We start from the raw sequence: 24,513 nt of genomic DNA, 5'->3' as shown, positions 1-24,513 counted from the left end.
ATGTAGCCTGACTACCCTCACTCCAGTCGTGTGATCTACTTCTGTCCATTTTAGTGAGACAGGATGAAGCACCCCTTGGGCTGAGGGAGGGAACAGGGGCCTTTTGCCTTGGGCTTCTCTCCCACCTGAGCTTCCCGTGGCCTCATCGTCCCCAGCCCTGCCCCAACTCCTTGCCAGCTTTTAACTAAGAAAAATGTCTTTTTTTGCCCCATTCCCTTCCCCCTCAGCCGCAGGTTTGGCCTGCCATACTTTTTTAAAGTTTGAATTAGTTGCTATCATTTAAAAATTAACCAATTAAAAAAAATTAACCAATTTCACTCAAGAATCCAGAATTCTAGTTTCTTTTGAAAAATCAGATCTGGCAACACTAGGCCCACATTCCTGCATGCTGACAACCAGCCGGAGCTGGTCTCAGCTGCTCCCTTTGTAGGGCTTGCACCCTGCTCTCTGCAGTTTTAACCCTCCTGATGGCCCTGGCCACCCACACCAGTGGCCTGGCTTCTAAACTGTATCTCTGCATGAGGCAGTCCAAAGGGAGGAACTTGCAGATCTCAGCATACAAAGGAGGGCAGGGCAGGGCAGGGCAAGCAGTAAGGCAGGGTGGAGAGTCCAGTTGGGAGCCATGTCCCAGCCTCTCTCCATCACTGTTTATTGCTGGTAGCATCCAGGCACGCTGTTTGTGTCCTGTCCTGGCTCAAGCCTGCCTTTGGGAGCCAGGTTGCTGCAAACATGTGGCTGGCTGGCCACTGCTTCAGGCCACTCCATGTCCTACTGGAGCTGGGCCTGGGCTTGAGTAGCAGCGTGGCCGATAGGCACAAGCTCCCTTACTGTCCAGCCACTTCAGCTGAATGTGCACCATGGGGTGGCGGCCTTGTCACAGTCCAGCAGGATGTTGAGCACAGTGCAGGGGGCCCCGCCCACAGACAGGGCTGTACGGGAATCCACACGGTACTTCACAGTGCTCAGGCCTCCCTCCCGGTCCACCTTGAACTGCTCCTGAGAAGCAAGTGGGGAAAAGGAAGTGGGGAGAAAACTCAGGGTTTTGTAGGTGCCAGCTGTCCACTGACCCCCATGATCTCGTCATCAGAGGTCCTATGATCCCCACAGAGGGGAAAGGGAAGCTCAGAGACAGGAAGTCTCCTGCCCATGGCTGCACATCCCCATCAGCAGGAGAGCAAGTGTTTTCTAGTTCAACTAATCTGGCGCCGAGAGAAGAGGCTATTTGAGAGATGTGGACTCCCGTGTCCCAGGTCTGCCTGGGATTCTGGCACCTTCGGTTGAGTCTTGTCCCCACCCCACCTGACACACATAGCCTAAATGGCCTCTGATGTCTTGGCTGACCCACAAGGCCCAGGGGCCATGGCAGCCACCAGAAGAAGGCCCTGTGCCCAAGCAGAATGCCCACAATGACCTGGGCCAAGCAGGGGAGGATGGGACCATGTGGGCACAATGAGAACTTGGTGAAAAGCTTGGGCCCGCTGGTTCCCTATATACCACACACCTACCCTGATCAAGGGACTGGCCAGCACCTGTCCACCCCGGATCAAGGGACCGGCCAGCACCTGTCCACCCTGATCAAGAGATCAGCCATCACCTGTTTTTGAGCCGCGATGCGCTTCTGGTCTCTCTTTCTCCAGGCTGGGTCGTGCAGGTGGCGGAATGTCTTGTACCCAGTTGTGATACCCGAAGGGCGGAAAAGCTAAGGAGGCCAAAGGAAGCTGGATCAGGCTGCCTCTCCTGGAGGTCCTCACCACTAGGTAACAGCCCACAGGCAGGGGCCTGTATTCCAATTCTTTAAGAGAGGTGCACTAGTCGGTGGCAGGGCTGGGATTGGAACCAGGGGTGCCATCTCCCAGCCCCAGGAACTTCATCTGAGGGCAGACAGGAACCTCAGGACTGCCATGATGGCCGAAGAAGTGGCGGGTTGAGGGGTGGGGGGAGCATTACCTGGAGCCCAGCTCCTTTGATGCGCCGGTAGAACTCGTCATCTTCTCGGCCCCAGCCCCAGAAGCGGTTGGACATCCCGTTGCACTGACGCAAAGACAGGCAGTGTCACTTGCCCCATCCTCCCAGGGATGCTCTTTGGTCTCCTACTTGGGGTCCCAAGTAGGGCCTTTCCTCCTCCTCCCCCAAAGCTATGAATGAACACTCAGATGCTTTTGGTTCTTACCACCTCTGTGGTACCAGTGGGGAACAGTCAGCATACCCCAGGTTCCTTTGCCTGTTCTAATGGGGCCTTGGATTTGTGTGAGACGAACAGTTTCTCAAAAATGTCTGACTGCTGGGAGGGGACCTCTAAGAGCTGATGATGGACACAGTGCCAGTTCCTGCTCTATTTCTGCCTGGTCCCCTACTCCCATTTCTCCTGAGGGTCTCTCTGCCCTTGTCTCTTCCTCTGTATGGAAGAAAGAGACAGTGTCTGAAGTCAGATGGCAGACATTTATTTTTGCCATGATTTCAGGCTTCATTTACATTAAGCTGGCTTCAGCCACAGATTAAACAGAGGAGCAAGAGATGGGGGTCTAAGCCACACAGTTCTTCCCACCCCACCATCCCACTCCCACCCCTACCACAGTGACTGATTCATGGATTAGCCATGACTCAAGGCAGGCCAATCAAGAGCCAGCGTGGTGCAGCTGTGGGACTGCTGTCTGGGCTGCTGGAAAAGGGAGCTCCATTTTCCACTGGACTTGGGCCTAGACAGATGCAGGTTGCAGCTACAACCACTATGTTGCATCCCAAATGTCTGAAAGTAAATCCAGTCTAGAGAAGGCAGAGCTGAGAGATGGAAACTGAAATGATGTCCTGGTGATAACTGTCTGATAGGCTGAGCAGACTTTTCCATTTTGAGAAGCAAAGAACAGGGCTTCTGAAGCTAGTTCACATGAGGGGTTCTGCTACTGAGGCAGAAACCCTCCCTAACTGGATTGCTTGGTCCTGCTCCTCTCTCATGCCTCTAGCTAGCCCTGGGCTCCCCCGCTGGCCCTAGGAAGGATCTTCCATCTACTGGGCCCCAGAACTGCCACTCCTCTGGCCACAGCCCCCATCCAGGTAGGTGTTGCCTGGCTCTGAGCAGAGCAGGCATGCCAGGCCTCACCAGCTGGTAGTGCTGCTTGGAAAGCAGCAGGATGCCACCAACGTAGGTCTTGTAGTGGTAGAGCGGGTGGAGCTCTGGGGAGGCCACGTGGAAGGGCCCAGCCTCTGGGAAGCCATAGTCCAGCTCCTCATTGAGAGGGAGCAGGTCCACGTCGTGCATGGCAATGTAGTCTGTGCTGTTGCCGCTTTCCAGGAAGCCCGCGTTGATGAGTGCTGCCCGGTTGAACCTGTGCAGGGTGCCAAAGCTGGGCAGGGGGCAGCAAGCTTGCTCTCCCCCAGCCTCTATGTGAGAGCCCAGTACCCATGCTGCCCTCCAGCTCGATGCCAACTTCACTACAGGGCTGCCCAGCTGCTCCTCCACTCATCTAATGAATGTTTACCAAGCACCTACTATGTCCCAGAAACTGTTCAGAGCACGGGAGATACAGCAGTGAGAAATCAAAGCCCTGCCCTCAAGGAGCTGACATTCTAATAAGACAAAAAACCAAAAACAACTTGAGTAAACATGCAACAAGCCAGTGAGTGGTAACTGTTGAGAAGAATAGTAAAGCAATGTGAGAAGAATAAAACACACTGGCGGGTAAGGGCTGCCCCTTTAGATGAGGTGGTCAGGGAGAGCCAGCGTAACAGAGTGATATGTGAGCAGAAACCTGAAGGCCTGAGGGAATGAGCCCCGTGGAAATCACGGGAATGGGAGTCCGAGCAGAGGGGGAAATGACCCCCAAGGCTGCAGGCTGGAGCAGTCAGCAGTGTGGTCAAGCAGAGTGAGTGAGGTTTTAGGGAATGAGGTCAGAGGGTGACAGGTCCCTGAAGGACATGGGCTTTGACCCTGCATGAGATGGCGAGCCACTGAAGGGCTAAGAGTGAAGGCATCATGTGCAGTGGCTCAGTGTTTACCAGGATCACTCTAGCTGGTATGATAAGAAGAGCCTGGAAGGTGAGGGGTGGAAGCAGGGAGACAGGTTAGGAGGCTGCTACAATAATTCAGGCATGAACTGATGATGCCTTAACTCAGGTAGCAGTGGGATGATAGGAGGGCAGATGCTAGACACACTTTGCTGGTGGACTAGACATGTTGTGTGAGAGAGCAGGAGTGTAGGACGACCCCAGCACCTTCTGGCCTGAGCAGCTGGGAGTGTGGAGTTTCCATCTCCTAAAATGAGGAAGAGGGCAGGTGGGAAATCAGGGATTCAGCTGTAGTCAAGTCAGGTCAGGAGAAAGTAGAGGTCAGGTCAGGAGGAAGGCAGAGAACACTGGGAGGATCGTGGACTAAAGGACCTGGCGGATTCCAAGAACTGCTGGAGTATGTTCCCCAGTGGGAGTGAGCTGGAGGAAAAGGAGGTGGGAGTGGGCTGTGCAATGCATGGATTGTGATCATGGAGGGGAGCAGTTTTTGGTGAGGGCAAGGATTTTAAGTTAATGCCAGATTTTGAACAACCTTAAAGCCTTGCCCTTGACCCTTCTCTTTCCCTAATCACTGCAACTAATCCACCAGCAAGCCCTGCCTGCCCTTCCTCCACATTGCTTCTCTCCACCGTGTCTGCCACGATGGCAACGAGGGCAACGCCTGCCCAACAGCTCTCTCAGTCCCCTTCTTGTCCTGGTATTGCCTAGTGCACAAATAGCAGCCACAGGGACCTTTGTAAAATGGAAACCAGATCCGGGGCCTCTCCAGTCCCAAACCCTCCCCGAAAGTTCCCACCACACCCAGTGAGAGGGGTCGAGCACCTCCCACCCTTCTGCTGCTGCCCCAGGTGGCCTTTCACAGGCCTGGGCTGCCTGGTACTGGACTGCTGCCGGGAAAGGGAGCAGGCAAGGGAGAGACCAGGGCAAGGTGAGGCCCAGGTGAGCGGCTGCAGCTTGGAGGTGGTCCCTACCTGAAATGATCCACCTGGTTGAGCACATAGATGTGGTGCTGGATCTTCTTCTTGCTCAGGAAGCGGTGCATGTGGGGCACAAAGACCAGGAGCTCCTCAAAGCGTTCTCGAAAGGGCACCAACACTGCCAGGCGGTGGGGGCCCCATGACTCATCTTCTTCCCAGTGCTCACGAGGTGGCTCTGGCGGGCAGGCCCGCAATGGGCCTGGGGTCTCCTGTCCTTGTCCCCTGGCTGTCCGGGCTACGTCCCCAGAGCAGCTGAGCTGCAGCCATAGCAGGGAGAGGAAGCCCAGTAAGAGACAGGCAACAAAGAGGTGGAAGACGGAACATTTCCGGGGGAGGCCACTGGGAATCAACCTGGACCTGGGACAAGAACAAGGAGCAGGTCAGAAGGGCAAGGTGAGCCAAGGTCCTGTAACACACCCTTCTCTGGCTTCCCATAAGTAAGGCACATGTGACTGGTCGGCCCCAAGCACTTGGGAATTAGTGCAGAAGCAACTTTAGTGCTTTTGTTTGTGCTGCTACCATGCATCAGAATCCTGCTTCCAGCTCTAGGTTCAGCCTGAGCCACCCCACCTCCAGGAGGCCCTCCAAACACTCGCAGGTCTTGGAGCTGCCCCACTTGCTCGATGCTCTCTTACTTTCTGTGCCTGAGTCCAGATCAGACCGGGAGCTGCTCGAGGGCAGGGAAGAGACTCCTTGTCCCTTGAACTTGCCCCTCCCCAAGACAACATCTCATGTCCAGAGCCAAAGGCAGAAGCCCACCTTAGAGACCCCACGGACTGCCTTCTACCTGTTCCTCTGCAAATTCACCCTCATCAGAAAGCTTGGCTTCATCCTACTTCTGAGACCAGAAAGCTCCCCCAAAGAGGGAAGCTGTTTCACTGTTTCAGCTCCAGTGAAAAGACCACTGTTCACTCTGGGTAGATCAGGTCTGTCCCCAAACCAATGTGAAGCCCAAACCAACAAAGGCAGTTCACAGAATGCATCTCAAAGCTTCAGTCCAGGGCAGCTCATGTGACAAAAGATGAGAAACAGAAGAGGGAAAGAAAGCTGAGGGCTGGGAACAGCACCCAGGCACCTTTCAGAAGCTGGAAGAACAGCAGAGTATCTTACACTCTGGGGTAGTGCTGGGAAAAAAAAATAAATGGATGGAATTCGTCTGGTTTCTTTGCCCCTCTCTCTGGAAGTTCCTGAGGGCAGTGAAGGAACTAAGGAATCCAAGAAAATCGCAGCTTCCTGTCTTCTGAAATAATCAGCAAAGCAATTTACTTTATAACCTCTTGAGAATTATCAATTAGCTACCACAGCATATAGATTCTACCTCCTAAGTACCCTTTGTTCTTCCCTCACACACTGCCTATCTTTTAGTTCAAGTCTCACCTGGTCCTTGCCCTGTTCAGACCCCTTCAAATCTCATGGATGATCTTCCTGTTTACAAGATAATGGGCAAACTCCGTGATCTGACAGTCAGACCCCTCTGTAACCTGGCCCCATCTCCAGTTGCTCCTGCCACTCACCCAGGGCTACACACTGAGCAGTTCAGTTTCTCCACTCGCCATATTCCTTCCTGCTCTAGCCCTCACAGAGTCTGCTGCTGCTGCCTAAAATGGCTTTCCTTATTTCATCTGCCTGGAAGCACCCCTTGATCCTCCAAGGCCAAACTCCAATGTCATGGCCAGCACTGTCACCCCTACGTCCACATACACAACAGACTGAAATACGTACTCCCTCCTTTGTGTTCCTGGAGTATCTGGTATTGCCCTCCTTGAAGCATTTAAGAGTTCTGAAATCACCTGTGTCCCTGCCTGTCTTCTTCACAGGTAATCAGATTCAGAGCTGTGTACTTAGCACAAGTCATACAGCAGAGGGCTTGCTAATTGAGTTACAGGAAGGGATCAAGCATTCAGGGCATGCTTGTCACACACTAAAGCCAGACCAACTCCTTTCTCTCTCCAGAGGCACAACTGCCAACTGGAAGCAACCCTGAGGCCAGGCCCAGGTCCCACACACAGCAGAGAGAGAGCGTGGCAAGACAACCTTGCAGGACTTCTGACTTACCCCCCAGTGTCATGTGGTGGGGGTTTCCGCTGGGGAGGAGCAGAGGCCAATCCTGCTATTGGCCTGGAAAGGCTGGAACCTCTATAGATTCTCCCTCTGGGCTCTTGCTGGGGGTGGGGTAGAGACCGGGGAGATGGACATGAGGAAATATCCCACCTTCGGGAGAAGAAGCAGTGACCATTATCCAGGGGTGTGGCATGGATTGGGCACTCCACGCACTTTCACCTTCTGTCCCCTTGGTCCAGCGTTCCCTTCCTACTAGGATCACATTCCCACTGACACTCTCTTCCTGTGCTGCTAGGGCCCAAATCACTGAACAACTGAATTCAGAGCTGAATCCCAATTCCTCAGGACAGTGAACACTGACAATTGCTCCTGGTGCCACCTGGTGGCAAACTCCAGATCTGCAGTCTCAGCAGCTACCAGGCCCAGGCCACCCTGTTTCTGGCGGTGAGGAGGCAGACCAGATGAGGTTTTGTCTCCTTCATCAGTATGTGTCCAAAGCTAATAAGAGGGTGATTCAAACCCAGACAGGCTGTTTCCAGAGCCAACACTCTTAATTGCTACCTCAGTATGCATGCGTTGCATGGATCTTTGTACCCCTGTGTCAAAAGCATGAAGTAATACCAGTAAAGTTTTGTGGAATATGGCTGTCTTTCTAAAATTCTTAGGAATAAATTAGGAAATGGAAATTCTCCATAACCTTTCCTTTCTTTCCTCACACAAACCTTAGTGACACAGGTTTGAATACTCAGCTGCTCTGATTACAGCACCTCCAAACTGCAAAAGTAACTGGAAGATAATTGGCACCTTCTCTGTGCCAAGCATAGTGTCAAGACTTTTATATATGTGTGATCTCCTTTATATCTTCATATAGACCTGCAGAACAGATATTATGATCCCTGTTTCAGAGATGGAAGAGCTGAGAAGGAAGATTAAGTTGGCTCTGGTCACATAGCTATTAAAGAGGATTCCGGTCCAGGACTAAATCCTGTCTAGGCTTTCTACTATATTCCTGTCTTCTTACTTCAACAGCAAGTCTGAAAAATTCCCAAAGATAAAGAGTTGTGCCTACTATATTCCAAAGTCTTTAGGCACCTTTGGGCAAACTTAACAGACATACAGGGGAAGAGGTGTCATTCACCAGGCTAGATCCACTACCATGTGTTCTGAGAAGGCCTGAGGGTACACCTCAAGACTGAAGTCCGGGCGTCCCTTCCAACCTTAATGGCCAAACAGCTCATCCCCATTCTGCTTTAGTGACAACCACTAAGTTCTGGGTCAAGCCCACACCTAACACATGGGGCAGGCCACATTCAAGTACAGCTGCACCGGAAATGAACTAATGTTAAGTCTGAGGAGAACTCAGTCCCAGCCAGGCAGTGGCCAGCAAGGCAGAGCACAGAGCTTCTGTCTGGTGTATTCTTCTGGGGGCTCAGCAAAGAATGGGGAAGCATAAGTGTAGGGTCTGAGACTGCAGGCATGTAATGGGGGGGCGGGGGGTAGAGACCAGAGAAACGAAATACAGACCTTCTGAAACCAGGGACAGACAAGAGATCCACTGAGAAAGGTCAACGGACTCTAAGACCCGCATAAAAATTGAAGTCAGTGGAAAAACACAAAGACTCGTAACGAGAGAGACTCGCACAGAGGGACAGAAACTCACAAAGGGAAATCAAAGGAGAAATACAGACCTGCTGAGTGACGGAGACTGGTAGAGCCAAAGACGCAAATAGAAACAGAAACCCAAATAGAGAGACCCCCAAGGAGAAACACAGACCCTCAGAGAGCCCCGTAGAGACGGAGTCACAACGGCCTCGGGCTCCTAGATTCCTCGCGGTGGCCCGGAAAGAACTTGCACCCGGGGAGGACGGGGACCGGGCCGGCCGCCGAGCTCACCTGCCGTCCTCCCAGGGCAGTTGCGCCGCTTTCCTCCGGGAGGGGAACATCGTTGGGGGAGGCGGCGGCACATGGGTACAGAGCTCCCAAGCCGGGCCAGCCCGGCCTCCCTGGCCTACGCGGCGCCTCCGCCTCCCGCCCCGCCTAAGCCCGTCCGCCCCGCCCCTTGGTCCGTTGGTTCCGTTGCTCCGTCTACGCCGTCTGCTCCCCGAAGCTGTGGTGTCAAAGGTTCCGCGTCCGAAGGAAGACGTGAACGCGCAACCGCCTGAACTGCTAACTTCCTTCCGGGGACCGCTGTAGGTCTCGAGAGGTTGAGGCCCCGGAGAACACTCAAGTCAACGGGCTGGGACTGAATTTAAACTCCAGATTTCCAAGCCAGCGCTCTGGGATAATCTGCATCTTCCTCCTCTTCCCAGGGGAAGACAGGGAGCGCGTCTGAGTAGTCCTGCCGTCACCCCAAGTGCATTCTTTGTCCGCAACAAGCTTGGACGTGGGCAGGGCCAAGCTCAAGGCTGTCTTAAGTTCAGCCTACTACCCCAAGTAGTAGTTTGGAGACTGGTATTAAAGACAGATTGGCTGGATTTGAAACCTGACTCTCCTAGTTTGGTTGTGTTTTAGGGCAAGACAATCTGCTTATGTTTCCTCACCTGAGTATATAAATGGTTCCTAATATATATGGTTGCTGTGAGGATTAAAGGAGAAATGCACACACTTGGTACAGTGATGGACACAATCATCAGTGCTATATAAATAACAGCTGTCATCCAGGGGAGGAGTATTTCTGGAGCTGAGTTGAGAACTGAAGAAGAGAGTAAAATTGACTTCCCATATTGGCCTTTCAACAGTGGGAATTTAGCCCCTGCCTGGGCCAGCTTTCCACCTAGGAAATGAGAATGGGAAAGTTACTAGACTTGATCTCCTCTGTTCTTCCAGGCAAACTTTAAGATTTCTAATAAATAGCTAATAACATCCACTGAGTTCTTACCATGTGCCAGTCATTTTTCCAAATTCTTTACTACTGCTATCTCTGTCTTTATGTGTATTGTACATATGCCATCTTTAACGAGTGAACTAAGGCACGAAGAGGTAGTTCAAAATATAAGCCCAGGTAGTTTGGTTGCACAGTCTATGATCTCAACTACTGGTTCGAGAGGACTTCACTATGTGTAGGAAATTAATCACTCCCAGCAACCCCCTTTCTCCCTTTAACCCAGCCTACAAACCCACTGGTCCCTTCCTGCTGAGCTCTCCCAGGTTACCGTACCTTATACTAAAACCTTGACAAATCCAGCCTTGATTTAGCTGATGACAAAGGCAAGGGTGACCCCTGCAGAGACCAGTCAGGTAAGGCCAATGATGGAAACTGGGAGATGGGACTGGCCTGGAAAGCACAAGCTCACCTTAAGGAGACTCTTCAATCCAGCCAATTGTTGTCATCTCAGAATGAAGCCCCTCTAGTATCAGATCTACCTCAAGAAATCAGATTTCATGTAAAATTCCAAATTAATAATGTTTTAAATAATTTTATTTTTTTATCATGTTGGGCCTTCATTGTTGCTTGACCTTTTATCTGGTTGCTGTAATAAGCAGGAGCTACTCTCTCGCTGTGTTGTGCAGGTTTCTCATTGCAGTGGCCTCTCTTGTTCTGAGCACAGGCTCTAGGGCACTCGGGCTTCAGTAGTTGGGGCTCCCAGGCCCTAGAGTACAGGCTCAATATTTGTGGCACGTGGGCTTAGTTGCTCCTTGGCAAGTGGAATCTTCCCAGATCAGGGATTGAACCCATGTTGCTTGTATTGACAGGCAAATTCTTCACCAATGAGCCACAGGGAAGCCCCTTAACTAAACTGTAATATCCAGTCATGTTGATAATTAGTACCCTTAATATGATGGGATGAGAATGACACTTTCTGTGCTCTTTCAAAAACCCAGGACCCCAGTCTAATCATGTGAAAAACATCAGAGCAATTGCAATTCAGAGAAATTCTACAAAATTCCTGACCAATATTCCTGAAAACTGTGAAGTCAATAAACAAGGAAAATCTGAAAAACGGTCACAGCCAAGAAGGGCCCAAGGAGAAAGACAACTAAATGTAATGATATCTCCTACATGAGCTCTCGGAACAAAAAAGACACAAGGTAACAGCTAAGGAAATCTGCATAAAGCAGGGACTATCCCTATTGGTTCACCCTGGAGAAGGAAATGGCAACCCACTCCAGTATTCTTGCCTGGGAAATCCCCGGCAGGGGGGCTCAGGGTCCTTCATATATGACTGAAACGACTGAGCACAGCCCTACTGGTTAATTCATTTTAACAAATATACCATACTACTGAATAATGTTAGTAATGAAGTTAACTATCGTCACAGTTTTTCTGTCATTTAAAGCTGTTCTTAATTGTTTTCTCCCTAAATGTGGAGGTCTATGTGGCAGTGTGTGTTCAGACTAGTCTCCTAGCAGTTCAAGTAGTCCCCAAACTTGCCTTCCCACTGTCTCATTACATAGATTGTTGTCGTTTAGTCGCTAAATCATGTCTGATTCTGCAAACCCATGGACTGTATCCTGCCAGGGATTTCCCAGGCAGGAAGTGGGTGCCGTTTCCTTCTCCAGGGGATTTGCCTGGCCAAGGGAGTGAACTCAGGTCTCCCTCATTGGCAGGATTCTTTATGACTGAGCCACGAGGAAATTAACCTCCCTTGTATTTATTTTCATAGGATTCTAATACTCAAAACTCTGTTGAACACTTGGCAATGTCCAAATCTCTTACCTGGGATTCAACTTTCTAATACTAACCAACTTTCCTTTCCAGCTTTCTCATTGCCCCCTCAACTCTAGCTGAAACAATGCTCGTCTATCTCCACACCAGCTGTTTGCCTCTGTTCCCTTCAATCACCCCGTCCCCCTTCTTTTATCAGAATCCTTCCTCTCCTTCCAAGTCCTTGTTGAGATTCCGTGCTGTTGGTTAAGCCCATCAGTACCTTCCTCTTGCCCCCAGCCCAGGGCTTCCTGTTCTTCCACACGTGTTGCAGTCCTCTGATCAGTGCATACTACCTTCACTAACTAGGCACTTTTTTGAAGCACCAGAACAATTCTGTCCACCTGCTTTGGAAAGGTTGGTGAGATGGCAAATGCACAGAAGAAATGGTATGGATTTTAGCACCAACTGCACAACTTACTTGTTGCATGATTTTGGGCAAGACCACCGCCCACTGCCACTAGAAGATTGGAGAGGATGAAAGGAATGAAGTCCACAGGTGGGTACTCGTCTTAAAATGTTAAGTGCTTTGCCCACTGGAAAAGCTTGACATTCCCTCAAGCACCCTACAGCGCTATGCCCACTGGCAGAAGAGTAACTTTACACTGGACAAGAAGTCAATTTTTTTTTTTTTATTGGGAAACCAATGTAACAAACCTAGACTTATTGAAAATGAAATCAGTAACTAAGACTCTGCAGGCCCCATCCCCAACCAGCACCAAGGCCTCTGCTTGGCCTGACCCCAGTTTCTTCAGTCCCCAAAAGAACAACCACGTGAAGAACCTGGGGTCAACCTCAGGGCTACTTTCCCACATTGCAACTCCCTATACCCCACCCTCAACTGACACAAACCCTGGATCAGCAGGCTGGGTCTAGGCCCAAGGAGGGAATAGTGAGGTTTCCTGGGTGGCAGGGAATCACAGCTATGCCCCAACCTGGTCAAAGTTCCAAGTTAGCAAAGGAAGACACAAGGAAGACTGGCTTGCCCACCCGCTCCCCTCCCCCCAGTCACCCCAGATAACAGGCTCACATCCCTGATCAGTAACACTGTGATTCTGAGGTGTCAGTAGGGCTCCCGGTGGCTTCACCAGATTACTGCAAAGGGCCCAGGGGAGGGGGCAGGCATTTACCCAACCACCTGCTCACATTAGCCAGCCAAGCTGCTGCCCTCGGCTTGGGCTGTGGCCCCTCTCCCCTCCAAATACCCATGGCTGGAAACCAGTCCTCCTGCCAGAGAGAAGTCAGTCCAGGAGGTCCTTTCTTCCCCAGCCAGGGAGGAAGGCTGGGCTGGGAAGCCTGGGATGGCTACACCAGCTTCTTGGCTTCAAAGAAACTCTTGAGGTGTCTCATCTGCCAGACACCGATGGCTACAAGGATGAGGGTCTGCAGGATGGACCACCACAGCACCCTTTGGTTGGTGCTCTCGCTGGTCTGCCGGAAGCGTTCCTCTCGCCACTGTGGGAAGGGAAAACAGAAGAGAAGCCTGAGTTGGCTGAGCCTCATCTGGGGCCACTAGAACCACTGGGTTCCCTCTCCAGAGGATGCCCCAGGACCAACTAACTTTGCCCAGGTTCCAAGTGTCTGAAAAAAACCACCCCGCCTGGGAATGAATTGTCTTCATCCTCACCAGCCATATGCCCCTGGGTAACCCACTCATTTCTCCCAGGTCCATTGGCTCATCTGTCAGGTAAAGCCCTCACCTGGTCCTCCCGTGATGCCTGGAGGAGTGGTAAAGTGACTGTGGCATTACTCTATCAGACAGACCTGTCCTGGGACACTCAGAAATGGATTTGCTTGAGCCCTCTGCCTGGGTCTCCCAAACTGCTCCTTGCATACTGTGTGCACAGGTTGCAAACTGGTGGTCCAGGGGCTGAATTGAGCCCACACATGTATTTTATAGGCTCACACAATGTTTAGACAACATTTAAAACTCAGAATTTTTTACGTAAAAAAAAAACAAAAACCTGGACCCCTAAGTATCTCTTAAAACCCTGGGTGAGCAATTCTGCAATGCTGTCTTCAGCTGACAACAGCAGCTGTTCCCGTTTAGATAGGTTGCTATTCTACCAGTCCTTACGGTCACAGATCCATTCGTGGTACAGGCCTGGCTCTGGGACACAAGTGAGTTTGAAACCCCTAATCCTGGGGGCACTGAGAACCATGGAAAGAACACCCAAGGTGTTGGTATCAATTCCTGCTCTGTCACTCTGTGTGGCTCCTAATAAGACAACGACAGCCTCTTAAGAGACTGTCTTCTCAATTACAAAGTAGAGTTAGTAACACCCATCCCACGTTTTAGGCTGGCAGTGCAGCACAGACACAGAAGTCCCTTGGATTTATAATGAATCTGATGTGCAACTCCTGGCTAAGCCAGTGGGCAGCCTCTGGGAAGAGGCCCACTGCTCCTGCCCAGCCACTCACCCGCTGGTAGTTCTGCTCTTTCTGGATCTGCTCCACTTGCTCGACCAGCTGTCGCACTCGTAGCTGCAGCTCACTCAACTTGTCTTTGGCAGCAATTTCTGCATAGTCGTTGGCATGTTCACCTACCTGGATGTCCAGGTGAACTCTCTGGAGACAGACAAGATAAGGAAGGTTGGGAGAATCAGGTAGCCCTGCTCTGTCTTCCTGCCAGTGCCTAATAGCTGGTCCTCCCACCTTTCTTCATTTGTTCATTTAGCCAACACTGACTGAGGCCTCCTCAGTGTCTGGCCCTATGGGGCTCTAGGCCCAAAGGCAAGAATAAGCCTTGGCTGATGCTCTCACCAAAGCATATACAGAAAGCTCTGCAACCACCCCCTTAATGTTCACTGGAAACCCAGTTGTATTAAGAGACACAAAATCTGACAGTCACCTACAGTACCACCAGTTCCCAGTCTTGATGAGCTATAGGTTGAAAGAATCCAACATGGGTCCACTTACCAGCATGCCTCCAGCAAAGAGAGAGAACTTGGTGGAATTGGAGTGAAGACAGATCTGATGCTCACCAGGGGTATGCGAGGTGAAGGTGAATCTGCCTTCAGAGCCATACTGCCGGGCCAGGATAACCTGGAGAGCAGAGACTTCAATGAGCATTGAGTGAAGTTGCTCAGTCGTGTCCGACCCTTTGCGACCCCATGAACTGTAGCCTACCAGGCTCCTCTGTCCATGGGATTTTCCAGGCAATAGTCCTGGAGTGGATTGCCATTTCCTTCTCCAGGGGATCTTCCCAACCCAGGGATCGAACCGGGGTCTCCCGCATTGTAGACAGACGTTTTACCGTCTGAGCAGGCTGAATGGTGCTTAAGGCTCTACTGTTGCTGCTGCTGGTAAGACGCTTCAGTCGTGTCCGACTCTGTGCGACCCCATTGACGGAAGCCCACCAGGCTCCCCCGTCCCTGGGATTTTCCAGGCAAGAACACTGGCTCTAAGTACCTTAAAAGTTGACAAGCAGAGACACCCCACAACACTAAAAGTTCCAATGTTGTTAGCAGCAGTTGCCAAAAACTTGCCTTTGAGCTATCTGGAGAAAGGGATTGACATGAACTTGGCATGTGGCCACTCTTGGAAAGCTCTTTACTTTATTCATAACTCATGCCCTTTCAACTCTTTCACTGATTCTTCTAAGTGAAAGGTTGACAGCTAAACGGTTTTGTTTAGTTGGTTTGGGATATGGTTTAATATCCTTATTCGTCAAATTAAAAGCTGCTCTTTCTTTTTGGAAAATACCCTGTTCCCTGATATCCTAAAGTCTATATGCCACAGCTTTAGAGTCAACAAAACTCTTTGGTTTCCAGCACCACAATTAATCCACCCATCACATCTGTAAGATGGATGAATTTCTATTTCACAGACCTAGAAAAAATGGCTCAGGGAAAGCAACTGACTTGGCGAAGTCACACTGATATCAGTAACAAGTTGACAGAAGCAGCTAGCACTGAAACAGCCCAAGGTTAGACTGGAGTGAAAACGCAGGTTCTTCCCACAGTACCAACGGTTTTTTTTTTTCTTTTTCTTTTTTTTACCAGTTTAGCAGATGCGGAAACTATGAGGGGAAGTACCAATGTCTGCTTGATCTGGCGCCCAAGTGCAAAGCGGGGTTGGGGGTGCGGGGCTCAGCGGGGCCGACTCACTTTATCTTCTGGGTCTTTAACCTCCACGAACATGCCAAGCCCAGGGGTGGCCGGCTGGTACTCCTCTCGCTGCTTGTCATACAGCTGCGTCCGGTAGTTTCCTGGAGGGAAGCGGGGCGAGACCAGTCTGAGGAGCGCAAGGTGGCGCCGGGTCCACGGTGGCCAGGGCACTGCGAGGCAGCCTGCCCCCGGCTCTGAAGACATGACTCTCCCGCACTCCCCCCACCCCCACCCCAAGACCGCGGTCTTGTTGAAAACTCTCTCCCTTCCCCCGTACCTATAACCATGGTCTCGTCCGGAATCTCCTCAATAAAGCACTTTTTTTCCGTCTCCCCAATGTGGAAGTACAGCGCGCCTCCGCGGGCCGCAAACCACAGCAATAGGAGGAGGACCCGAACGACCCTACCCAACCGGGACCCAGGGCAGAGCCCGACGACCCACAAGCTCCGCTCAGCAGCCATCTTGCCCCCACCTGCCCGCGCAGGCGCAGCCTGCCTCGCCACGTAGCCCAGCCGCCGCCGCGGGAGCTGCCGGGACAGCGAGTTCCGCCGGGTGGACTACAAGTCCCAGATGCTCCGAGGCCGCGGCGCGGCAGTACCTGATTGGGGCGCCGCTCCTATCTAGGGCCAAATTAGAGCTGCAGAATTGGATTTTTTTCCCCTTTAACTCTCATCGCCGCCCAGTGACTGGTGTTGATTATCAGTTTGTTTTGTTCTGCAGATGATGAAACTAACGTACTTTGAGTCGGCAAGCGAATTATGATAAGGGACAGGAGCCTAACCTAGGATGCTTGACTTCCCTGGGAAGTAGGATCTGCCGCTCTGGGCTTGCTTCTGCTTGTGTTTTCCTTTGTGCTGTTTTAACTACATGCTATATTACTGCTGTTGTAACCACCACTCAGAATTAACAGATAATTACAGAATTAACAAATGATAACATTTTATGGTAATACTTTCAGGTATTTTTAAAGTTAAGCTTTTTAGAGACATGCCAATCTTCCCTGGTAGCTCAGTTGGTAAAGAATCCGCCTGCAGTGCAAGAGACCCTAGTTCGATTCCTGGGTCAGGAAGATCTGTTGGAAAAGGGATAGGCTACCCACTCCAGTGTTCTGGCCTGGAGAATTCCATGGACTCTATGGTCCATTGATACATATATTCCATGGACGCGTATATTCTATGGGGGGGGTCACAAGAAGTCTAACACGACTGAGTGACTCGCTTTCACTGGGGTATCAACATTTGCTATAAGTTCCCATCAGGAAGCTTCCATAAACCTCTTATCCTTGTCCCTCAGAGGGCAGACAGGCTGAAAACCACAATCACAGAAAATTAACCAAACTGATTACATGGACCACAGCCTTGTCTAACTCAATGAAACTATGAGCCATGCCATCTAAGGCCACCCAGGGTGGACAGGTCATGGTGGAGGGTTCTGACAAAATGTGGTCCACTGGAGAAGGGAATGGCAAACCACTTCAGTATTCTTGCCATGGGAACCCCATGAACAGTATGAATAGGCAAAAAGATAGAACACTGAAAGATGAACTCCCCAGGTCAGTAGGTGCCCAATATGCTACTGGAGATCAGTGGAGAAATAACTCCAGAAAGAATGAAGGGAAGGAGCCAAAGCAAAAACACCCAGTTGTGGATGTGACTGGTGATAGAAGCAAGGTAGATGCTGTAAAGAGCAATACTGCATAGGAACCTGGAATGTTAGGTCCATGAATCAAAGCAAATTGGAAGTGGTCAAACAGGAGATGGCAAGAGAGAACATCGACATTTTAGGAATCAGTGAACTAAAATGGACTGGAATGGGTGAATTTAACTCGGATGACAATTATATCTACTACTGTGGGCAAGAATACTTTGGCCACCTGATGCAAAGAACTGACTCATTGGAAAAAACCCTGATGCTGGGACAGATTCAGGGTGGGAAGAGAAGGGGACAGAGGATGAGATGGTCACCAACTCAATGGTTATGAGTTTGGGTAAACTCTGGAGTTGGTGATGGACAGGGAGGCCTGGCATGCTGTAGTCCATGGGGTTGCAAAGAGTGGGACATGACTGAGCGACTGAACTGAACTGTGGGCAAGAATCCCTTAGAAGAAATGGAGTAGCCATCATAGTCAACAAAAGAGTCTGAAATGCAGTATTTGGATGCAATCTCAAAAACAACAGAATGATTTCAGCTCGTTTCCAAGGCAAACCATTCAGTATCACAGTAATCCAAGTCTATGCCCTGACAAGTAATGCTGAAGAAGTTGAATGGCTCTATGAAAACCTACAAGACCTTCTAGAACTAGCACCCCCAAAAGATGTCCTTTTCATTATAGGGGACTGGAATGCAAAAGTAGGAAGTCAAGAAATACCTGGAGTAGTAGGCAAATTTGACCTTGGAGTACAAAACGAAGCAGGTTAAAGGCTAACAGAGTTTTGACAAGAGAACACATTGGTCATAGCAAACACCCTCTTCCAACAACACAAGAGATGACTCTACACATGGACATCACCAGATGGTCAATACCGAAATCAGATTGATTATACTCTTGGCAGCCAAAGATGGGAAGCTCTGTACAGGCAGCAAAAGCAAGACCGGGAGCTTACTGTGGCTCAGATCATGAACTCCTTATTGCCAAATTCAGACTTAAATTGAAGAAAGTAAGGAAAACCACTAGACCATTCAGGTATGACCTAAATCAAATCCCTTACAATTATACAGTGGAAGTGACAAATAGATTCAAGGGGTTAGATCTGATAGACAGAGTCCCTGAAGAACTATGGATGGAGGTTTGTGACATTGTACAAGAGGCAGTGATTAAGACCATCCCCAAGAAAAAGAAATGCAAAATGGTTGTCTGAGGAGGCCTTACAAATAGCTGAGAAAAGAAGAGAAGCTAAAGGCAAAGGAGAAAAGGAAATATATACCCATTTGAATGCAGAGTTCCAAAGAATAGCAAGGAGAGATAAGAAAGCCTTCCTCAGTGATCAATGCAAAGAAATAGAGGAAAACAATAGGATGGGGAAGACTAGAGATTTCCTCAAGGAAATCAGAGATACCAAGGGAACATTTCATGCAAAGATGGGCACAATAAACTCCAGAAATGGTACGGACCTAACAGAAGCAGAAGATGGACCTAACAGAACAGAAGCAGAAGAAGAGGTGGCAAGAGTACACAGAAGAAATATACAGGAAAGATCTTCACGACCCAGATAACCATGATGGTGTGATCACTCACCTAAAGCTAGACATCCTGGAATGTGAAGTCAAGTGGACCTTAGGAAGCATAACTACAAACAAAGTTAGTGTAGGTGATGGAATTTCAGTTGAGCTATTTCAAATCCTAAAAGATGATGCTGTGAAAGTGCTGTATTCAATATGCCAGCAAATTTGGAAAACTCAGCAATGGCCACAGGACTGGAAAAGGTCAGTTTTTATTCCAATCCCAAAGAAAGGCAATGCCAAAGAATGTTCAAACTACCACACAATTGCACCCATCTCACATGCTAGCAAAGTAATGCTCAAAATTCTCCAAGCCAGGCTTCAGCAGTACATGAACCATGAACTTCCAGATGTTCAAGCTGGATTTAGAAAAGGCAGAAGAACCAGAAATCAAATTGCCAACATCCATTAGATCATCGAAAAAGCAAGAGAGTTCCAGAAAAACATTTATTCTGCTTTATTGACTATGTCAAAGTCTTTGACTGTGTGGATCACAACAAACCGTGGACAGTTCTTAAAGGGATGGGAATACCAGACCACCTGACCTGCCTCCTGAGAAATCTGTATGCAGGTCAAGAAACAACAGTTACAACTGGACATGGAACAACAGACTGATTCCAAATTGGGAAAGGAGTACATCAAGGCTGTATATTGTCACCCTGCTTATTTAACTTATATGCAGAGTACATCATGTGAAATTCCAGGCCAGATGAAGCACAAGCTGGAATCAAGACTGCTGGGAGAAATATCAATAACCTCAGATATGCAGATGACACCACCCTTGTGGCAGAAAGTGAAGAAGAACTAAAGAGCCTCTTGATGAAAGTGAAAGAGGAAAGTGAAAAAGTTGGCTTAAAATGCCAACATTCAGAAAACTAAGATCATGGCATCTGGTCCCATCACCTCTTGGCAAAGTATAACACAATATTACAACTAGGATATTGACATTGATACAGTCCAGAAACAGTAGTTCTCTCACCACAAGGATATTTCATGTTGTCCTGTTATAGCCACACCCACTTCCCTACCCTCTTACCCAACCCCTAACTCCCTCTTACTTCAGACAACCACTAATCTGTTTTCCATTTCTATAACTTTGTCATTTCAAGAATGTTATATAAATGGAATCATACAGTATGTAACTTTCTGAGACTGGCTTTTTTCACTCAGCATAATTTTGGAGATTTATTCAGCTTACTGCATGCACCAACTGTTAGTTTCTTTTTATAGTAAAAAAAATAACCATTACAATGTATAAAGATAAAATTTTGTAATAAACAACTGAAAGGGGTGAGAACAGAGCTGTTAAAGGAGCAGAGTTTTTATATGTTATTGAAGGTAAGCTGGTATAAATTCAAATTAGAGTGTGATAACTTTAGGATGTTAAATATAATCTCCATGGTAACCACAAAGAAAAGAGCTAAAGAATATACACAAGAGACTTTGCTGGCAGTCCAGTGGTTAAGATGCCACGCTTCCACTGCATAAGACACAGCCTCAGTCCCTCATTGGGGAATTAAGATCCCGTGTATGGCAAGGTATGGCAAAAAAAAAAAGAATGTACCCAAAAAGAAATGAGAAAGGAATTTTAATGTTTCACTACACAAAGTTATGCAAAAGAAGTAAACACAAGAAATGAGGAACAAAGAGCTATAAGGGAAATAGAAAAAAATTGCAAAATGCAGAAGTAAATCCCTCCTGATAAGTAATTATTTTAAATATAATTTATTAAATGTAAATAGATTAAACTCTCCAGTCAAGACAAAGATTTGCAGGATGGGTAAAAAACACAACCAACTATATGCTATTTGCAAGAGGATCATTTCATTTCATTTTACTTTTTAAAATTTTATTGGAAAAAAACTTTATTTTGGAAGAACTCACTACATCAGGTGACAAAATTCCAAAATCAAATTGTATGAAAATAGACATCACAATTTCTTTTACAATAGGTGAGAAAAAAATCTCAAGTATAGAATAGAGGCAAAGGAATATGAAGAAGGAGAAGGGTTTGAGGGTAAACAGCATTTTAAATAGCAAAAATAGAAGTTAAATAGAAAGCTATAGTTGTGCATTCTTTATTTATCCAGACTTCACATTGGGTAACTGAAGGGCAAAAATAAAACCAAATTTTGTATTGTTTGGGGTAAATTTTAATAATTTTAAATCTGAATTGAATTTAGAACCAACTCTTCTTTGTTCTTGGGGATAATGACTGAAAAGAGCGCTCAACAACGAAAACTGTTATTACTATGTCCAATCCAAGAGATGGGCGCAAATAAACAACAGGGATAAAGCACCTGGTGAGGACCACTCCTCCGAAGTCATCCTTAAAGATCAGTAGTTGTGACTTCCCTGGTGGCTCAGCAGTTGGGACTCCGGGCTCCCACTGCAGGGGACGGGTTTGATCCTGGTCGGGAAACGAAAATCCTACATGCCAGGTGGTGCATACAGAAAAAGAAAAAAAATCAAGTAGCTGCTTATTGAGTAGTTCAGTATTTGAACTAAATGATTTGAAAACTTCCTGACATACAGAAGAGAAGAGCAAGGAAAGTGTGTCAAAACAAAGAAGATACAAAAGTTTAGTAAGTGAAAAGAGTTTAATGAAGCCTGGATGGTTTAAGGACATTAATACATGTTGATTTTGTTTGAAAATATTTATTATATAACAAAACATAGATATTCTGGAAAACAATCAGATGAATGCACTTGAAAAGTTTTTTGATTACTCACTGTAATTTATAGACCTATGGTTTTTTCCCATCCATTTGTACAGGTAATCGAGAAGTTGATAATATTACTCCTAAAATTGAGATACTATAAACCAAAATAGAATTGTTAGGGCTTTTTGCATTAATTTGTGAAATAGTTTTTTTCATCCCACCTACTAGTAGGTAACTTGGAGTAGGTAGTATTGTAACACTTTACAAATGACTATCTCTAGTCTATACACCAAATGTAAGAAACAGCATTGATTAATGTTCAGAAAGAAGTCCTGAGAAATCTACATAAATCAATATGCAATTGGGAGAAAGTAACTCCAGCTCCTTTGAGTCAGTGCCTGACTGAGAGAATTGTGGGTAAAACCGTGACAATGATGCTTCATAGCAGTGATTGGTCCACATGTTTGGATTTTTATTATGTTTAAGATGGAAACACCCTTTTCGCAATGGGTTTGCCGCCAGGACACAGGTGTTGTGAAAACCACCGTTAAACCTAAGCCAAAATGGGAAAGGAGAAGACCCACATGAACATCGTCATTGGGCACGTAGATTCAGGGAAGTCTACCACGACTGGCCATCTGATCTACAAATGTGGCGGGATCGACAAGAGAACAATTGAAACGTTCGAGAAGGAGGCTGCCGAGATGGGAAAGGGCTCCTTCAAATATGCCTGGGTCTTGGACAAACTTAAAGCTGAACGTGAGCGTGGTATCACCATTGATATCTCCCTGTGGAAATTTGAGACCAGCAAGTACTATGTTACCATCATTGATGCCCCAGGACACAGAGACTTCATCAAAAACATGATTACAGGCACATCCCAGGCTGACTGTGCTCTCCTGATTGTTGCTGCTGGTGTTGGTGAATTTGAAGCCAGTATCTCCAAGCACGAGCAGACCCATGAGCATGCCCTTCTGGCTTACACCCTGGGTGTGCAACAACTAATTGTTGGTGTTAACAAAATGGATTCCACTGAGCCACCCTATAGCCAGAAGAGATACGAGGAAATTGTTAAGGAAGTCAGCACCTACATTAAGAAAATCGGCTACAACCCCGACACAGTAGCATTTGTGCCAATTTCTGGCTGGAATGGTGACAACATGCTGGAGCCAAGTGCTAACATGCCATGGTTCAAGGGACGGGAAGTCACCCGTAAGGACGGCAATGCCAGTGGAACCACCCTGCTTGAAGCTCTGGATTGCATCCTGCCACCAACTCGCCCAACTGACAAACCCTTGCGTTTGTCTCTCCAGGATGTCTATAAAATTGGTGGTATTGGTACTGTCCCTGTGGGTCGAGTGGAGACTGGTGTTCTCAAACCTGGCATGGTGGTCACCTTTGCTCCAGTCAATGTAACAACTGAAGTGAAGTCTGTAAAAATGCACCATGAAGCATTGAGTGAAGCCCTTCCTGGGGACAATGTGGGCTTCAGTGTCAAGAACGTGTCTGTCAAAGATGTCCGTCATGGCAATGTGGCTGGTGGCAGCAAAAATGACCCACCAGTGGAAGCAGCTGGCTTCACAGCTCAGGTGATTGTTTTGAACCATCCAGGCCAAATCAGTGCTGGACATGCACCTGTGCTGGATTGTCACACAGCTCACATTGCTTGCAACTTTGCTGAGCTGAAGGAGATTGATCATTGTTCTGGGAAAAAGCTGGAAGATGGCCCTAAATTCTTGAAATCTGGTGACGCTGCCATCGTTGATATGGTTCCTGGCAAGCCCATGTGTGTCGAGAGCATCTCTGATTATCCTCCCCTGGGCCATTTTGCTGTATGTGACATGAGACAGACAGTCGCTGTGGGTGTCATCAAAGCAGTGGACAAGAAGGAAGCTGGAGCTGGCAAGGTCACCAAGTCTGCCCAGAAAGCTCAGAAGGCTAAATGAATATTATCCCCAATACCTGCCACCCCAGTCTTAATCAGTGGTGGAAGAACGGTCTCAGAACTGTTTGTCTCAATTGGCCATTTAAGTTTAATAGTAAAAGACTGGTTAATGATAACAATGCATCGTAAAACCTTCAGAAGGAAAGGAGAATGTTTTTGTGGACCATATGTTTTGTGTGTGGCAGTTTAAGTTATTAGTTTTTAAAATCAGTACTTTTTAATGAAAACAACTTGACCAAAAATCTGTCACAGAATTTGAGACCCATTAAAAAAAGCTTAATGAGAAAAAAAAAAAAAGACGGAAACATATTATGTTAAGATGTTTAAGTGATTTGGGGCTCAAAAATCAATGCAGATGGTGACTGCAGCCATGAAATTAAAAGACGCTTGCTCCTTGCAAGAAAAGTAATGACCAACATAGACAGCATGTTAAAAAGCAGAGACATTACTTTGCCAACAAAGGTCCGTCTAGTCAAGGCTATGGTTTTTCCAGTGGTCATGTATGGATGTGAGAGTTGGACTATACAGAAACCTGAGCGCTGAAGAATTGATGCTTTCGAACTGTGATGTTGGAAAAGACTCTTGTGAGTCCCTTGAACTGCAAGGAGATCCAACCAGTCCATTCTAAAGGAAATCAGTCCTGAATATTCATTGGAAGGACTGATGCTGAAGCTGAAACTTCAATACTTTGGCTACCTGATGCGAAGAACTGACTCACTGGAAAAGCCCCTGAAGCTGGGAAAGATTGAAGGCGGGAGAAGGGAACGACAGAGGATGAGATGGTTGGATGGCATCACCAACTCGATGGACATGAGTTTGAGTAAACTCTGGGAGTTGCTGATAGACAGTGAGCCTGCTGTAGTCCATGGGGTCACAAAGAGTCGCACACGAC

General features: G+C 48.0%; 2 protein-coding genes and 1 pseudogene across 6 annotated transcripts; 1 reads left to right on the top strand and 2 right to left on the bottom strand.

Annotated features, from left to right (window-relative positions):
- Positions 1–325: 325 nt before the first annotated feature.
- Positions 326–9,075, bottom strand: B4GALT7 (beta-1,4-galactosyltransferase 7). Of its 4 annotated transcripts, none has more exons than XR_015167257.1 (7): positions 8,934–9,075; positions 7,035–7,190; positions 4,974–5,336; positions 3,098–3,323; positions 1,948–2,031; positions 1,595–1,792; positions 326–996 (listed from the first exon to the last, which is right to left on the bottom strand). XR_015167257.1 is itself a non-coding variant. In XM_086411000.1 (7 exons), the coding sequence occupies exons 1-7, from the start codon at positions 8,981–8,983 to the stop codon at positions 841–843; spliced, it is 1,140 nt and encodes a 379-aa protein (XP_086267126.1). In that variant the 5' UTR covers positions 8,984–9,075; the 3' UTR covers positions 326–840. The 4 variants fall into 4 exon arrangements, 2 of the variants coding, with proteins under 2 accessions (XP_086267126.1, XP_086267127.1); XM_086411000.1 differs by having other exon boundaries at positions 1,595–1,699; XR_015167258.1 differs by lacking the exon at positions 7,035–7,190.
- Positions 9,076–12,302: 3,227 nt separating this feature from the next.
- LOC147369103 (transmembrane emp24 domain-containing protein 9) lies at positions 12,303–16,268 on the bottom strand. The gene is made up of 5 exons (XM_086411002.1): positions 16,072–16,268; positions 15,795–15,895; positions 14,605–14,730; positions 14,107–14,253; positions 12,303–13,140 (listed from the first exon to the last, which is right to left on the bottom strand). The coding sequence occupies exons 1-5, from the start codon at positions 16,253–16,255 to the stop codon at positions 12,991–12,993; spliced, it is 708 nt and encodes a 235-aa protein (XP_086267128.1). The 5' UTR covers positions 16,256–16,268; the 3' UTR covers positions 12,303–12,990.
- A 5,910-nt stretch (positions 16,269–22,178) lies between these two features.
- Positions 22,179–23,918, top strand: LOC147369102 (elongation factor 1-alpha 1 pseudogene; annotated as a pseudogene). Its single transcript, XR_015167256.1, has one exon. The product of XR_015167256.1 is annotated as an elongation factor 1-alpha 1 pseudogene (transcript).
- The last annotated feature ends 595 nt before the right edge of the window (positions 23,919–24,513 follow it).

The sequence above is a fragment of the Bos grunniens genome, chromosome 7, assembly GCF_055505025.1.
Source record: "Bos grunniens cultivar Pamir isolate PY7600 chromosome 7, Bosgru_T2T1.0, whole genome shotgun sequence".
In the NCBI taxonomy this organism is placed as follows: domain Eukaryota; kingdom Metazoa; phylum Chordata; class Mammalia; order Artiodactyla; family Bovidae; genus Bos; species Bos grunniens.
Note: the sequence above shows the minus strand (reverse complement) of the source record. Positions and strands in the feature narration are given on the sequence as shown.

What these genes read in the sequence shown, in the direction of transcription:
- B4GALT7 (XM_086411000.1), bottom strand. Translation starts at nt 8,983, where the DNA reads ATGTTCCCCTCCCGGAGGAAAGCGGCGCAACTGCCCTGGGAGGACGGC. An exon ending in CCAAGCAGCACTACCAGCTG is followed by an intron (nt 2,032 to 3,097) that starts GTGAGGCCTGGC and finishes TCTTTGCGTCAG; the next exon opens with TGCAACGGGATGTCCAACCG. An exon ending in TCAAAGGAGCTGGGCTCCAG is followed by an intron (nt 1,700 to 1,947) that starts GTAATGCTCCCC and finishes TGGCCTCCTTAG; the next exon opens with CTTTTCCGCCCTTCGGGTAT.
- LOC147369103 (XM_086411002.1), bottom strand. Translation starts at nt 16,255, where the DNA reads ATGGCTGCTGAGCGGAGCTTGTGGGTCGTCGGGCTCTGCCCTGGGTCC. An exon ending in GGACGAGACCATGGTTATAG is followed by an intron (nt 15,896 to 16,071) that starts GTACGGGGGAAG and finishes GCTTCCCTCCAG; the next exon opens with GAAACTACCGGACGCAGCTG. An exon ending in TTAAAGACCCAGAAGATAAA is followed by an intron (nt 14,731 to 15,794) that starts GTGAGTCGGCCC and finishes TCTGCTCTCCAG; the next exon opens with GTTATCCTGGCCCGGCAGTA.